This window comes from Microcaecilia unicolor, chromosome 5, assembly GCF_901765095.1.
Source record: "Microcaecilia unicolor chromosome 5, aMicUni1.1, whole genome shotgun sequence".
Classification (NCBI taxonomy): domain Eukaryota; kingdom Metazoa; phylum Chordata; class Amphibia; order Gymnophiona; family Siphonopidae; genus Microcaecilia; species Microcaecilia unicolor.
Genome location: NC_044035.1, coordinates 93882823 through 93900816, shown reverse-complemented (window position 1 = coordinate 93900816; position 17994 = coordinate 93882823). Strand labels below are relative to the sequence as shown.

Sequence of the window (17994 nt, the reverse complement as noted above, 5' to 3'; positions counted from 1 at the left end):
CCATCTACCATCCTTTAACACTAGAGCTTTACACCATGTGTTGCCCCAACATTATCAACTCCCCCCTCTATGGCTTTGCACCTAGAAAGGTATTTTTGAAGATTTAAGGATGCCTTCAAGACCAACTATTTCAACCAGGATTTTACTTAACAGGCCTCCTGGTTATAATATAGGATTACTATCTACATTATTATGACAGGCGATTACCCAAAATAGTCATGACATATGAGAGATATGCATGCAATGAAGGCAGTGGGCATGCAAATCTCTCATATACATACTTACTAGGAATATGCTGAAAATCTAGCTTATTTGTGGCTCTCAGACTGAACATGCACAAACCTGGTTTAAAATCATTAGTATAAACCTCTACAGGTAACCAGGATATTTTATCTCACACTGGAGAGTGGCTCTCTCCAGCCAAAACTCAATCTAAAAGGAGAGTTTTGTACTCATAACATCCCAAAAGGATCCCATGGAGGAACTGTAACATCATATCCGGGAAGTGACAATCTTGCATAAATGGTAGCAAAAATGTGTCTTGTTACATTAAATGCCTATGCATCAGGCCACTTTTTAAAATTTCACTCCTAAATTTACTAGTTATGTTTAACCTCCAGCTGACTCTGCCCCCCCCCCAGCTACACAACAGCTCTCTCACAAGACATCCATTCTCCTTACAACTATGAAATGTCAGTTTTCAAAAGATTGTTTTAATTTATTAACTTTTTCTTCTAGGATGTTCCACAGAAAAAAAACAGCAGTCTTACCTTCTGAAAGAAATCTTCCCCGCTTTTTCCTCTGCCTTCAGCAGCAGCTGTAATGAAATACAAAAAAAAAAATCTTACTCATAGCATCTAGCATAAAAACGTATACAATAAAAATTTGTAATGCAACATTTATCATTCTTGACTACATCAGGGGTTCTCAACCCAGTCCTTGTGACACATTTATCCAGTCAGTTTTTCCAGATGTGTGGAGGAGTGGCCTAGTGGTTAGGGTGGTGGACTTTGGTCCTAGGGAACTGAGGAACTGAGTTCGATTCCCACTTCAGGCACAGGCAGCGCCTTGTGACTCTGGGCAAGTCACTTAACCCTCCATTGCCCCAGGTACAAATAAGCACCTGTATAGAATATGTAAGCCGCATTGAGCCTGCCATGAGTGGGAAAGCGCAGGGTACAAATGTAACAAAAAAAATATCCTTAATTAACATGCAGATTTGCTTGCACTGCCACATATTCATTGTGGGTATCCTGAAAACCTGGAACAAAACAGGGAATCCAAAGCACAACCAAACAGAACAAAACAGCACAAGGAGCCTTCAAGAGTGGGGTTGTCAAGCCAGAGCTTTATTGAACAGACCTGAAACCGCCTGCGTCAGGGATCTAGGCAAAAACATTTATAATGTGAATGTCCACAAACGCACGTTGTAATTTAGTAACAAACATAAATAAGCAAAGTATAAATAGATTGCTAAAAAAAACCCTCATAATTAAAATAAAATGCATACAAAAGGTGCATCAGCCTATTTTATTTAAATCAAATCTAATATAAAATGAATGTAGCACAATAATATTAAACTCAAACACAACTATATAAATAAATGACAAATTACAATAAAAACGTATATGAAATGAACTAAATAAAATGAAATTCCAAACAAGATAATATAAACCAACCTGTTTAAAAAGGCATACCCTACCGATCCAATTTACATGCCTAATCTCTGCAACACAACCAAACTAAAGCACGTAATGGACATAACACAACTCTTCCATTCTCCGACTCCCTAATGTGGCTGTGCCACATGAACTTGATCTTACCACATCACCACCCTGTATTTGTTCACACCGGAGCCTGCAAAGGCCTCTCCGGTACTATGTAAGCCACATTGAGCCTACAAATAGGTAGGGAAATGTGGAATACAAATGTAACAAATAAATAAAACACAATGATACTGATCTCGAAAACTGAATCAAATAATAAATTACAATAAAAACAAACTAAATAATGACAAAAAAAAAATGTTAAAAACATGCATAGTGTAGCTTAAAAGGCTTTCTCCGTGTATGAGATCCCTAAACTGAGTGCTAGAATTAATGCATTACCTGTACAGTAATGTAAATAAATATGCTCTGTATCTGAAAAGAATGTAGTCCTTCCTTAATGTCCTGAGTATTTTCTTAAACATTTACAGTACAGGTTTAGTGCAGTTCACCTACACTAAATTCCTCTCACATAATTAAAACCTATCAAAAACAAAACATATTTCAATGGTGTAAGCAGAGGTGAAATATCGACAGATAAGATAGAAAATAGGAGTAACTAACTTAAGGAAAAATTACACATGGAAGTTAGAAAAGGTGCATGAAAATGACTTTGGCTACAATAGGGAGTGGATAAGTGTCTTGCTCCGACATTTATTTATTAGGATTTATTTACTGCCTTTTTGAAGGAATTTATTCAAGGCGCTGTACAATAAGAATAAAATCAAACATGAGCAATAGACAATTATAGCAGTAAAAACATTCAAAGTATGGAGTAGTATACTACTTATAATGCCAACACAATACATAATGTAACATTTTAATTGATAGTGTAGGGTATAAGCAAAGATGGAACATATAAGATAGGTCAGAGAGTAAGAGGAGTTAGAAAATAAGGTGACTAATTTAAAGAAAGGTGCAAACGAGGTCAGAGAGATGGTTAAATATCTCAGCTAGGGTAGGAGTGGATAAACATGTCCTGCTGCAGTACGTGCAGCTCGTGTCACTCCTTGTGTGTGTGAGTGAGACTAACAATTTAGTTACTTCTTCCATTAAAGGCCTGGTTGACGAGCCAAGCTTTCACCTGCTTCCTGAAGTACAGATAGTCTTGTGTTAAGCAGAGCCTTTCAGGGAGTGCATTCCAGAGTGTGGGGGCTACTCCGGAGATGGCTCGCTTGCGGGTTATCATATCGTGTCTTTTAGAGAGGGTGTGGTTAGAGATATTCTTTGAGAGGATCTTAGTGTCCTTGGAGGTATGTAGCGGATCATCCAATTCTTCAGGTACTCGGGGCCATTTCCTTTAAGGGCCTTGAAGATCAGACAGAGTTTTAAATTCAGCCCTGTATTGTACTGGTAGCCAGTGAAGTCTTTGCAAAAATAGTGTGATGTGGTCATGATGCTTGCAATCTTCTATTAGTCTTGCTGCAGCATTCTGAATCAGTTGGAGCTGGTGCAGGCCCTTTGTAGTCAGACTGTTGTAGAGTGCATTACAGTAATCCAGTATTGATGTTATGGCATGAACAACTGGGATAAGATTTACCTTCTCGATGTAAGGAGATCGACAGCATAGCTGTCGCACATAGTAGAAGCAGCTCTTGAAGCTTGCTTAAATTTGGGGAATTAGAAGTGTTGAATCTAACTATATTTCAAGGTTCCTGACTTGTGATTTGAGGGGGGAGTTCGTACTTCCCAAAAGAGATTTTGATGTCAGGTATGTTTTCACTTGAGTTTAGGGAGTAAGGACCCAGAGAAGCTTGGTTTTACTTGGGTTCAGGCAAAGTTTGTTGTGTTTAGCCCATTCTTGAATTTATGTTTGACAGATAATCAGTTTAGTCAAGGCTGTAGTCATGTTCAATGGGTATGAGTAGCTGCACATCATCTGCATAGATGTAGAACTGAGTGTCCATTGACCAAATCAGCTCAGCTAGTGGCTTGAGGTAGATATTGAACAGAATAGGTGACAGCATTGATTCTTGTGGTACCCCACAGGTCAGTGCCCATGGTGGCGATGAGTTGCTGCCAATTATGGACTGTTGTTTGATAGATAGGATCTGAACCAAGCAAATACTGTTCCACTGATACCTAGTTCTGTCAGTCATGCTAGCATGATGATATGATCCACAGTGTCAAAAGCTGCTGAGAAATCTAGCAGTACCAACACCGAGGTGAATCTCCCATCTCGATTTCTGTGAAGATTATCTAGTAGGGATACAAGGACCGTTTCTGTTCCATAACTGGGTCTGAATCCAGGTTGACATGGATCTAGCCAGTTTCTCTCTCCTAGCCAATCATTGACTTGAACACAGACTGTTTGTTCTATAAGTTTTCCTAGAAATGGGATGTTGGATACTGGCCAGTAACTTTCAAGTTTGTCCTGGTCAAGGTTGTTTTACATAAGCAAAGGGTGAGCTACTGCCCTTTTTAATGCTGTTGGTAGTTGCCCATTAGAAAGAGAGGAGTTCACAATTTTTGTGGCACCTTGTATGAGGCCCATACTTGCCTGCTGCACTGTCTTTGATGAGCAGGGGTAAAGGGAGCAGGTAGTTGGTCAAAGGTCTCTTAGGATATTGTCAAGACTCTCCTGTGTCATTGGGTTAAAAGTGTCCCATCTGTTTCTGTCAGGAGGGGGCGAGTTTGTGCACTCCTGGTTAACTGATTGGAGACTGGGTGGGATTGCCTGTAAATCCTGGTGGAGACAATTTTGTTGGCAAAGTATGCAGCAAAATCATTGCAACTGGTGTTAGTCACACACTATGGAATGAACTTCTCCATTAAAGGCTTCAGAGAGGAGCCAAACTTTCACCTGCTTGAGATAGGCTTCATTTAGCATAAGACTTTCTGGGAGTGTGTTCCAGAGTATGGGCTCATTGACATGTGTCACATCGTGTGATTAGATGGTTAGGTACATTTCTTGGGAGGACCACAAAAGGAAATCTGTTCTTTAAGTACTTTGGACCATTTCCTTTGAAAATCGTTTAAATTTAGCCATGTACTGTACTGATAAGCCAGTGAAATTTCTGCAGGAATGTTATGATGTGATCACATCACTTACAGCCAATCGTGCTGCAGCATTCTGAACCATTTGGAGTTGCAAACCATTGGTACTAACACCAACATATAGTACATTTCAATAATCCAGCCTTGTCCTTATCATTGCATGAACTACTGTGACAAGACTTACCTTCCCGATGTATGGAGAGAGACAGCATAGTTGTCACAAATTTAGAGGAAGTTCCAATCTCCATACCTCAAGGTTTTTGATTTGTGATTTAAGGGGAAAGTTCATAGCTCCCAAAGGTATTTTGATATCAGGTATATGATCGCATGTGTTAGGGTCCTAATGGAGCTCAGTTTTACTTGGATTTAGGAAAAGATTTGGTGTGGGGGGGGGGGGGGTTTGCCATTTCTTGAATTGTTGTTAAACAGTTTATTCAGGACTGTAGATAAGTCTGGTTCAACGGATATAAGTAGCTGCACATCATGTAATTCACCCCTAAGTTTTGCAGTAAGTACTTTATTCCATCCAAAAAAAAATATATGAAGGTATCAATTTTAATATGTATCAAATTTTTGTCATTAAAATAGTATCACTTTAAAACTTAAAAAATTTAAAACAGGAGAAAGGAAAAATTTTGGTGGCAACAACTACAGGAGATGTGGACAACTGTGCTAAGATCCTACCAGGATGCATCACTGCCTCCCTTTGACATCTTGCATCTTGGCCCTATAAAATCAAACTGCAGTGTGGCACACAGCAGAAGGAACATGCCCAAAGTAGACTGTCCCAATTAGGGAGCTATTACAGAATTTTCTACTTGGGACTTGCTGAGACTGGTAAGTTAGCATTTTGTTTTACTTTCTATCTCATGTGAATTATGATGAGAAAAAAAAGATCAAGCCTATGGCTCTGATTGTTTCTTCCCCCATGCTAGTAAGCCCTATGTATAAACATGTATCTATACTAGATTCTGTTACCCCGTGCTAGTAAGCCCTATGTATAAACATATAGCTATACTAGAGTATGTTACCCAATGCTAGTAAGCCCTATGTATAAATATGTAGCTATACTAGATTCTGTAGTGCTGATACACAGTATCTTTCCTCTGGTGAGGGTATATCCCACAGTTCCAGCGACAGAACTCCTTTACACCCCAATGGCCTCTAATGCCTTTGATAAGATGGTCATGGCACTTCCTTCTGGAGGGATATCAGTACCTGATATGGCTGCTACTGCTGTCACTCAAGTACTATCGGTAACAACAATGCCCCAATTTGTCATAGTGCCAGAAACTACAGTTTTCCTTTGGATTCTAAATCTAATTAAGATACTTCCCTATTGGACATCTAGTATGTGGTAACATGGACAGAGGGCCCATTCGAAGGGACTGTATCACAGTCAAGGGGAGGTCAAGGTCAAGCTTCAAGACATTAATCAGAAAACTTGTTTGACAAAAAGCTGTTAGACTTGAAGCCCCAGTCTCTCCATGTAGTTAGTGTTTCAGGAATAAAGGATAGTTTATTTCTTCATGTTCAAGTTGGAAGCTCTGGAAAACTCTATGATGGTTAAGAACCTATGCTTTTTGAATTTTCCTATGACATTTGTAACTATAATTCTTCTGATGCACTTCATGAGGACCTATATTTCTAAACCTGATACTGTTATTTCTAAATGTGTCTGTTTTAAAACTGTCTCATGTGAAGTCTCAAACTGAGGATAAGCCAGATAGATTTGAATCCTCAGGTGAATTTGACTGTTTTTTTGAGGATTCACAAAATACTACTTATTTTATGTGGTACATTCCTCATCTTTCTCCAAGAGAAACCCACTTTGGTACTCAAATCTTACTTTAAGCAGCAGTAGTCATTTTGTGGTTAGAAGGTGCTAATGTTTCCAGATGTGGTATGCAGCACAGAGTCAGGTAATTTTTAGGGATAAAGCCTCAGGTCTTGGCCTTGGGTGTAACCTTCTTTGAGGTTTCCTATGTAAAAATGTATAATTCAGTTTCAGGGAGCTTTTTGAAACCAGTACAATTAGAAAAGTTTCTTTTGGAAAATAATTGAGGTATGATATCCTGTTTTAATTACTGTACTGATGTATGAGAGGTTAGAGTGAGCTGCCATTAAGGGAGAGATTTACCCCACTTTTTCCTTATATTTGATTTAATATTCCTTTCCCTCCTTGAAATGGATTTTATTTTTCCTCTTTTAATCTCCATTTCTTGTTACTTACCATATATACTCGAATATAAACCTATTCAAGTATAAACGGGGGGGGGGGGGGGGGTACATTCAAATGTATAGCAACCCCCCCCCCCCCAACACACACACCCATTGACTGGCATTCCTTCACACACATCCTCCCTGCAGTTACCAGCATTTTTTCTTCTTCCACCTCCCCCCCCCCCCCCCCCCACCCATACTTACCAGCTTTAAATTACAACTCCTTCCAAGTGCTGGTTGTTTATACTGGGGCAGCTGGGATGTCCTTAAGAGCTCCAGGTCTATAGAAAGGCTGGTTGGCTGTTTGTTGCTTGTCTGATGCTGGCTGCGGGTAGCTGAGGGCTTCCGGGAAAGACTAGGGCAGCTGGAGGTGGAGCCACAGGTGCTGCTGCGAACCCGGAAGGGTTCATGGCAGGAACACTCCAGGATAGTGGGGGCCCGGGCTGCCATGAGACTTCAGGCTGTTCTTGGGTCTGGTGGCAACAGCTCCTTCCTCCTTCAGCTAACAAGATTCTCCGAAAGGGAGGGAGACAGCAGGCTTGAAAATGCCCAGATGCTCAAGAACTTGCATCGGCTCAGCACATAACTTTTGTCAGCATCAGCCAAAGGAGGAAGGAACTGCAAGTTAAAGCTGGTAAACGTAGGAGGTGGAGGGGGAGAAAAAAATGCCAGTATCATTGGTGAGACTTCATCATAAACAGTTATCCCCATTTCTGGGCCTTTTTCTTGGCCCAAAAATCTGTTTATATGCGAATATATATTTTATTTATTTGCTGCACTTGTATCCCACATTTTCCCACCTATTTGCAGGCTCAATGTGGCTTACAAAATGTTATAGCAACATGTACACATTATAGGATAAGAATTTCAAAATATACAGATGGGTACATAGAATATCAAAGCAATCATATTAACAGAATAATAATTTTACAATTATTACAAATAAGAGTGCATAGGTAAATCATATTGGATTGGAAGTGGATTGAAAGATCAACAATGATATCAGGACAAGACATAATACAGTATTACAATATAGTTTTCAAATCTTAAATTTGAAATATTTGAAATTAAGATCATATGGTGGGGCTGTTTCTACAAACAATCCTTCTGGACCAAAGTACAAAAGACCATCCTGTCAATTGTAATGTGCACACTATGTCAAATACCCTGTTCTGGTGCTGGACAAGGAGGCAGTAGTGTAAGTCCTTAAACATACAGCCCAACTTATTCATAGTTTGTTTCTAGCAACCAAATGTAAAGTGGTCAAGCAATAGAAAGTTCTCTCCCACTTATTTGAAGTTAATGGAATAAAGCCTCAGACATCTGTGATGGGAGAACTGACACTTTACAAGGTAAGAGCAACTTTCAACAAATATGGTCATCCTATATATACACTTCATAACTATCCCATGATTGTGGGATACAGGTCTGCAAGAACACAGTGTAAATGTCTGTGTATAAGATTAGGGGGCAGCACATAAGGACATGGAAAGGAGGTGGGAAGAAAGTTTCATCTTAGAAAATGTTTGCTTATGCTTTATCCAGACTCTAATGAGACAAAAAGACATTGTTTTGTTCTATGTTCTCTGAGCCTGTATGTGGCATAATTGCTATTTATTAAAAATGAAAATTTGAAAATGGGATTATCTGTAATTTTAGCAAGAAAATGTTCATAGAAATCTGCCATTCACCCAACTGGTCAGCATTAGGCTCCACACTGACCAGGTTCCAGAGAATACTTGAGTTTCTGGCTTTTGAAGAGGACTGTTGGACTAATTTGGGAGGTGGATTTAAAAATAGAGGCAGAAACTCCAGTTACAAATGAATGCTGTGCTTATTGTCACAAAATTCAGCTCTGAATTAACTTGAAGCCCCCCCAAAATGAGGAAACAACCAGGCCATTAAAAAAAAAAAATAGAACAGCAAAGTGTTTCTACCAAATCTGCATTAAGAAAGAAGAAAAAAGTGATTTATTTTTGTTCTGGAGGCTTCCCGACTCACTTGAAACTCCTGCTTAAAACGGGGGGGGGGGGGGGGGGGGGGAATCTCTTTCTATTCAGTTTCTATCTAGTGAAAACACAGATGATGAGTTTAGGAGTTATTATAAACTTCCATTTGTCATTTCAGGAGCAGATTGGACAGGTAGCGAGATCTTTTTTTTTCTGATTGCGGATGATTAATAAATTGAGGACAATGCTGTGTCTTTATGGCTACAGAACTTGATTTTGACAAAAACTGATTATTGCAATATATTGTATTTGGGAATGGCTAAGTCCTGTCGCAGGGTTTTATAGGTGATCCAGAATTCAGCAGCAAGAATGATTTTAGGGGGTGCTAAATCTGAACATGACACCAATGTTGAAACAACTTACCTGGTTACCGGTTCTGATGCTCATTTATCAAATTTTTGTTATCAGACTGTACATCTTGGTATTTATTACAAGCGGTGCAGTTATATAGAGCCTCGCGTTAATTGAGAACTTGGGTCAACTTTCTGTGGCAGTGTTGAGTACTTTAAATTATACTGAAACAAAAGCAAGTGCCTTTTCAGCGGCAGGTCCATTGCTGTTGAACAAGCTGCCTGAACATAAACTGGAAGTTGAACAGAACCACATAAGAAAATTTTGGAGATATTTTTTTGCAAACTCTTCCTAGTACTTGATCATATTACTATAATAGGTAGCCCTATGTAAGTTATTGTAGATTTGTGACTGGGATTTCACAAACAGAGCAACACATTTTCAGTGTTTGTTTAGTTTATGTGGAGTATTCAATGTATGTTTATATTTTATAAACCGCTAACAAGCAGATGATCAAAAGCCCCGAGCTGCTCCAAACAGTGCTCTAAAATAGTGCTGGAACAGCACGGGGCTTTACCGCACCGATGATCAGAGATAATTGCATGCAAATTTAAGCACACAATTATCTCTGATCATGGGGTAGCCACCCAACTTAAAACACAAGCTAGTGAAAAGAAAGCTCCCAATATAGTCTCAAGAAGAGAGTGGCACACATCCTTGCAATACATCCAGCTGCAAACTATGCCAAATCATTTCACAGGATCCCACAGTCATTCACAAAGCAAAACTATTCAACATAAAGGAATCCTTCACATGCTCATCTTCCAATGTAATATATATCATTCAATGTAGAAAGTGTGACAAAGGGTGTTATATTGGAGAAACAAGCCAGATGCTAAGGAAGAAATTTCATTTACATAGACATCATATGAAAACTACCAGTGCCAACCAGGATGTCACCTCTGTGGGGCAGCACTTTATAAAACCAGAACACTGCATCAATGATTTTATGGTAACAACACTAAAAGGAAACTAAGACAATACAGGAAAAGACCTTTGAAGTCAGAATGATTAAATATTTTGACACCCACCAGACAAGATTTGGGTTTTCTAGCCCATTATAAACCATAAAATTCTACTGCTTTGTCACCCTCTTATCACCATGCATATCTCCCTGTCACTCATCCACCCGGCTCTCCCTGTCTCTCACCTAACCCACCCCCACCCTCATCCTGTGATACTATGTTTCACTTATACATACTGTTGTTTATCAACATTTGCTTATTTCTGATCTGATGAAGGGCTAACTTTGAAAGCTAATCAAAAAATGTATTACGTTAGTCCAATAAAAAAGGTATCATCTTATTTTCTTTTCTACGTTTTATTTTATTTCTATTGATTATCATTGAGTGAAGAAATATTTTTTCCGATTTGTTTTAAATTTACTACTTAGTAGCTTCTTTGCGTGCCCCCTAGTCCTAGTATTTTTTTTGAAAGAACAAACAAGTGTTTCATATCTACCTGGAGTGGAGGAGTGGCCTAGTGGTTAGAGCACTGGTCTTGCAATCCAGAGGTGGCTGGTTCAAATCCCGCTGCTCCTCCTTGTGATCTTGGGCAAGTCACTTAACCCTCCATTGCCTCAGGTACGAACTTAGATTGTGAGCCCTCCTGGGACAGAGAAATATTGAGTGTACCTGAATGTAACTCATCTTGAGCTACTACTGAAAAAGGTGTGAGCAAAATCTAAATAAATAAAATAAATACCTGTTCCACTCCACTCATTATTTTATAGACCTTTATCAGCCATCTTTTCTCCAAGCTGAAGAGCCCTAGCCAATTTAGCATTTCCTCATAGGGAAGTCGTCCCATTCCCAATATCGTCACCCTTCTCTGTACCTTTTCTAATTCCACTATATCTTTTTTGAAATGCGGTGGCCAGAACTGCACACAGTATTTGAGGTTTGGTCGCACCATGGAGTGACACAAAGGTATTATAAACAAACATTCTCTATTTTGTTTTCCATTCCTTTCTTAATAATTCTTAACAGTCTATTTGCTTTCTTAGCCGCCACTGCACATTCAGCAGAGGGTTTCAACGTATCATCAACGATAACACCTAGATCCTTTTTCGGGGCAGTGACTCCTCATGTGGAACCTTGCATTACGTAGCTATAGTTTGGGTTCCTGTTTCCTACATGCATCACTTTGGGCATACAAATGGCAGATGACTTTTAATGTGAGCTAGTACAGTCTCCCAGTCTCGTAAGTTCCTCTTGCAATTTAACAACTCTGAAAGTACTCACTTTAAAAGGTTTACAACGCATGACAAGTGACAAGATACAGTGAAGAGTAACCTCGTGATTAGAATAGCAGTCAGAGCCAAGGAAACTAAGATTCAAACCTTGCTTCTCCCAATGACTTTCCTTTTGATCTTGGTCAAGTCATTTCACCCTCTATTGCCTTAGGTACCACTTAAAATCTAAGTCCACTTGGACAGGAAAATAACTTGTGTATCTATTTGTAACTTACCTTTTCCAAATCAGAATTCAGGGTAAGCACCTAGAAAATATGAATATCCATAATGAGTCAGACCAATGGTCCATCTAGCCCAGTAACCTGTTTCCAGTAGTGGCCAATCTAGGTCACAAGAACCTAGAAGAAACCCAAAAAGTAGCAACATTCCATGCTATCAATCCTGAGGCAAACAGTGGCTTCCCCATGTATGTCTCAATAGCAGATAAGGAAGGAGGGAGATGGGATGATAGTTGGAAGAGCAGGTAGGGTCTAGTGAAGGCTTTTTGAAAAGTGGTATAACAATAGTATATTTGAAGACATCAGAACTGTTGCAGTAGAAAATGAAAGACTGAGGTTATGACAGAAAGGATAACAGAGGAGACAGAGCTGAGTAAATGGGTAGGAGACAGGTAGTGAGTTTGGAGGAAGAAAGGAAGAAAAGGTGGCAAGGGTTAATCTCATCCCATGGCTTTTCCTACCATCTCTATGCTGATGACTCCCAAATCTACCTTTCTACCCCTGATATCTCACCTTGCATCCAAACCAAAGTTTCAGCGTGCTTGTCTGACATTGCTGTCTGGATGTCTCAACGCCACCTGAAATTAAACATGACCAAAACCAAGCTTCTCATTTTTCCCCCCAAACCCACCTTCCCACTCCCCCCCCCCCCCCCCCCCCCCGTTTTCTATTTCTGTTGATGGCTCTCTCATTCTCCCTGTCTCCTCAGCTCGAAACCTTGGGGTCATCTTTGACTCTTCTCTCTCCTTCTCTGCTCATATCCAGCAGACCGCCAAGACCTGTCGTTTCTTTCTTTACAACATCCGTAAAATCCGCCCCTTTCTTTCCGAGCACTCTACCAAAATCCTCATCCACACTCGTCACCTCTCATTTAGACTACTGCAATCTGCTTCTTGCTGGCCTCCCACTTAGTCACCTCTCCCCTCTCCAATCGGTTCAAAACTCTGCTGCCTGTCTCGTCTTCCGCCAGGGTCGCTTTACTCATACTACCCCTCTCCTCAAGTTGCTTCACTGGCTCCCTATCCGTTTTCGCATCCTGTTCAAACTTCTTCTACTAACCTATAAATGTACTCACTCTGCTGCTCCCCAGTATCTCTCCACACTCGTCCTTCCCTACACCCCTTCCCGTGCACTCCGCTCCATGGATAAATCCTTCTTATCTGTTCCCTTCTCCACTACTGCCAACTCCAGACTTCGCGCCTTCTGTCTCGCTGCACCCTACGCCTGGAATAAACTTCCTGAGCCCCTACGTCTTGCCCCATCCTTGGCCACCTTTAAATCTAGACTGAAAGCCCACCTCTTTAACATTGCTTTTGACTCGTAACCACTTGTAACCACTCGCCTCCACCTACCCTCCTCTCCTCCTTCCTGTACACATTAATTGATTTGCTTACTTTATTTTTTGTCTATTAAGATTGTAAGCTCTTTGAGCAGGGACTGTCTTTCTTCTATGTTTGTGCAGCGCTGCGTACGCCTTGTAGCGCTATAGAAATGCTAAATAGTAGTAGTAGTAGGTTGAAGGAAAGTTGTGAGAACTAAGTATGTAAAGTGGAAATGGAGGTAGCCTGGTAGAAAACAAAGTTGTGAACTTTGTCATGAAAGTACTCAGCCATATAGTAAGGGGAGAAAGTGAAGGGGGAAGCAGGAGATGGAAGCACTTTGAGAAGGGAGTTCAGGGTAGCAAAGAGACAGAGAGTTGGATCCATAAGAGTTTGTCAACTGGATGTAGTAGTTTTGTTTGTCAAGTACAAGATCAGACTGGAAGAAGGTCAGCAAAAATTTGATGTGTATGAAGTCAGCACCAGCATGGAATTTTAGCCAAAGGCACTCAGAGTGGGCATAGGAATATAGATAGCAGATACTGAAGGTCAGCCAAGGCTAGCATTTGGTTCACCTTTCTGAACGGGGAAGAATGAGTGTGTCCAGAGCAGAGGAAAAACAGTATTTAAGAAGAGACCACCTCATTGATAGACTTGGATAACAGTAGATGAGAGAAGAGTTGAAACAGTGATGGAGAGAACACAAGGTTCAATATCCTAAAGATTCTTAATGTGTTGGTGGTGACTGGATAAAACTGAGGGCAATTTAAGTGTGAAAGTTATCAGATGATGGTCAGAGGGGAAGAACTGAGGTGGAGAAATTAGAGTAAGCAGTGGAGTATAGTTGGAGATAAAATGAGGAGGTTAAAGCAAGTAACTTAAGAGTCAGAGGGGTAATTAGTATGAATGTTAAAGTTCCCAAGGGTAGGATGGTTCAAGAAAGAAGGGAAAACAAGAGTTGAAGGAAGTGAGAAAACAGGAAGAGAAGGACTTATCAGGGGGTCAATAAGTGACTGCTATCCAGACAGGTAGTGGAAGGAACAGGTGGATGGAATGGACTACAAAGGAGAGGGAAAAAAAGCAGTGAGAGACTGAGGTGGAAGAAGAAAAAGTTGAAATCTACAAGAAGGTGAGAGTAGCAAACTGACAACATCACTGCAGCCAATCACGTAAGGTGTACGGAAGATGGGCCAAGGTAGGACGATCATCTTTTATGAAAGTTGTGCCTGCTAGAAGCAGGTCACTGTTGGTGTGTATATGGAGGCATATTTTCAAAGCACTTAGATTAGTACATAAGTACATAAGCACCGCCATACTAGGAAAAGACCACGGGTCCATCAAGCCCAGCATCCTGTTGACAGCGGCCCATCCAGGCTTCAAGAACCCGGCAAAACCAAAAAAAAAATTTTTTTAATAATGTTCAATGGACTTTTCCCTCAGGAATCTGTCCAAACCCCCTTTAAATTCCGTAAAGGCCAGCTGCTGTCACTACATTCTACGGCAACGAGTTCCAGAGTCTAACCACACGCTGAGTAAAGAAAACCTTCCTCCTATTTGTTTTAAATCTACCATATTCTAGCTTCATCTTGTGTCCCCTGGTTTTGTTGTTGTTTGAAAGTGTAAACAAACGCTTCACATCTGTCCGCTCTAATCCGCTCATTATCTTGTAGACTTCTATCATATCACCCCTCAGCCACCTTTTCTCCAAGCTGAAGAGCCCTAACCTTCTCAGCCTTTCCTCATAGGGAAGTCGTTCCATTCCCTTTATCATTTTCGTCGTCCTTCTCTGCACCTTCTCTAATTCCTTTATATCTTTTTTGAGATGCGGCGACCAGAATTGGACACAATACTCGAGGTGCGGTCGCACCACGGAGCGATACAAATTCGTGTTTGTTTTCCATCCCTTTCCTAATAATACTCAACATTCTGTGCGCTCTCTTAGCCACTGCAGCACTCTGAGCAGAAGTTTTTAACGTCTTATCAACTATGACACCCAGATCCCTTTCTAGGTCCATGACTCCTAACGCGGAATCTTGCATGACATAGCTGTAATTCGGGTTCCTCTTACCCACATGCATCACTTTGCACTTGTCAACACTGAATTTCATCTGCCACTTGGATGCCCAGTCCCCCAGTCTCACGAGGTCCTCTTGTAATCTTTCACACTCCTCCTGCGACTTGATGACCCTGAATAACTTTGTGTCATCTGCGAATTTAATTACTTCACTAGTTACACAGTTACACAATAATCTAGGAACCTTGTAAGTCTGTGCTTTGAAAATGAGCCCCAAAGTGAGTTTAACCAAAGTTGAACTTTAGAAAACCTGATAGTAGAGTTTTGTTGTTGTGTAAAAATCCATTTGATTGCTGCCTACGTTTAAGAGCCGTATCTGTTACAAAAACAGTCATTTGGTACATTTGTTTGACAAAAAATTTTGATTTGATTTACCCCGTGACTGAGTGTGAAGGCTCCATGCTCTGGTGCTGTCCACACCATCAGACATGTAATAAGGTAGTTACATGAACTAATAAAATGTATAGGGACAGACTTGATCTCAACATGTACACGTTTTGAGGCAGGAGAGGAGAGATGTGATAGAGATCTACATGGCATAAATGCACAGGAGGTGAGTCTTTTAATTGAAAGGAAGCTCTGGAATGAGGAGGCATAGGATGAAAGGGAAAGGGGATGAACTCGAAAGTATTCCGAGGAAATACTTCAAGGAAAGGGTGGTAAATTCATGGAACGGTCTTCTCAGTGGGGGTGGTGAAGTCAAAAACTGTTTAAGTACATAGGATCTCTAAGGGAATAAAAGAGAGAGTAGACAAATAGGTAACAGGAAAAAATTTTAAAACACAAATTGCATGGCCTCATGGAATTCTCTGGATTTTCTATCTGAATATGAAGAACAAGTCTATCTTTGGCAGCAGTACCTCATATATATCTTAAGGAAAAGTCCTGTTTCATAGCAAGAGACATTGAGTCAGCTAAAGAATGAGGAACAGGAGCCACCCCTTTTACTTTAACTATAAGTCCAGGATCTCATTAGTGGCTTCTACTACAGGAAAAATCTGAATGAGCCAAGGTGCTCATGACTAGGAGCACCAGTCAATTTCGATAAAACGGCTGTGTGGAAGAAATTTAGGACCCCAGGAAAAAGCAAATTTCAGCAGAGGAAGGAGTACTGGCAATGGTAACTTCTTTCCTCCACCTTTTCACTTCCCCATTTAGGAGCAGAGCAGAATGCCATGCGTGTCACTCCTCAGCAACTCTAAAGGGGCTCCTTTACCCAGCCATGTTCCGCAGTAAGGCCACCACTTTGAAGATAGAAAGGCCCCTCTCCATCACTCAAGCCTGCAGGCGCATGGTCCAGTGCCTGCACTCCTCCACCAGGTACCCTGCTGGTCTCTTTCTCATGGCTAAGAATCCGTTACTCCCATGCATTTACTTCAGATAGCATTTTTGTCCTTACCACCTGTATACTAGAAAGCTTCAAGATAGGCAAGTTACCTTTATTTTTTTTTCTTGACATAACTGCTCCCTCACACTGCTTAGGACATCTTTCTCATTTGTAACCTGCCCTAATCAATCTAACAGCCCTTTTTCTTACAGCTACTGGAGAATTTTTCCCTATTGTACTTTCTTTTCCATCCAGCCCAGAAACTGAATAGATAATCCACAAGTGAGAGACACAGGCTCAACACCAATGCATGAGAGCTGGGACCCTTTCTTCAGAGCATTAGCAGGGTCACCAAGAAGCACAAGCAGGGTCAGGGAATAGAGTTTGATTTGCTGGATTACTGCTGGACCACAAGACAACTACAATACAACCTTTTTATATAACGAAACATCTCCTGTGCTAAGCCACCTATTCACCCATTGCATCAAAATCTCATATTCCAAGCGCCTGTTCACATGGTGACTAGGAATTTGTCTCTGGTGCCTGTGATGTGTGTTTTGTTTTTTCTTTTTTTTTTTTTTGGGGGGGGGGGGGGGGGGGGAGGTTAAGTTGCTGCTTCAGCTGCTGCATCCACTACCAGAGTAGTGATTGCAGAGTAGGATTTGCTCCTCCCCGAGATGCACAGTCAAGGAACTCTTGCACTGGTCTCAGCTCAGAGTCCCACAGAGCCACATGGTGCACAGAGGTAGAAGTTCCAGCTTTTGGCAGCAACCATGAACAGCAGGGTAAGGTACAATATCTCAGAGTTACAGGGAGAAGAGGAGGAGGAAAGAGCCTGACTACCCTGCCGAGCTAGGGGGAAAGGAGGCTGGGCTGACACCTGACTGGCTTAATGACACATGGGCTTGGAGAGATGGAGGGAGGCTGGTTGGCTTATTGGGTGGCAAAGGCTAGTTGACTTGGGGAGGAGGGAGAAACTGGCTTGCTGTGGGGGTAGTGATGGTTAGCTGATGTACTAGGATGATTTAATGGAGGAGGAAGATGGTGGGGAAGAATGCTAGAGACAACCTGGGTAATGACAGGATGGGGAGAAGACAGCGAGCATGTGATTCAGACTAGGTGATGATTTTTTTTTTTTTTTGGGGGGGGGGGGGGGGAGAGAGAGAGCAAGAAGGAGAGAGAGACTGGAGAGGAGGGATGCTGGCTGTTTTATTTCTGCCCGTGGCATTCAGGGGTGCATTAAGGGCCTGATTTACTAAGCTCTCTTTTCCCTTACGTCTGGCCCTAAAAAAGCTGTAGTCGTCCTCAAAAGAAATTCTTCCCCTTCCTCCTCCCAATTCAGTAGAGACAGTGGTTGCAGGGGTAAGTGGGAGATGTCTCAGCTGCTTAAGATGTTTGCCTTGTGGTTGACAGGCCATCCATCCTGTCCCTCTTGGTTCCTAAATTACTTGATCTC

General features: G+C 41.1%; 1 protein-coding gene across 1 annotated transcript in view; it reads right to left on the bottom strand.

Annotated features, from left to right (window-relative positions):
* BICC1 (BicC family RNA binding protein 1) overlaps positions 1 to 17994 on the bottom strand; it is a 364168-nt gene that overhangs the window by 240383 nt on the left and 105791 nt on the right. Inside the window, exon 2 of the mRNA XM_030203106.1 lies at positions 771 to 817. Within this exon, the coding sequence (XP_030058966.1) occupies positions 771 to 817 (47 nt within the window). The remainder of the gene's footprint in view (positions 1 to 770; positions 818 to 17994) is intronic.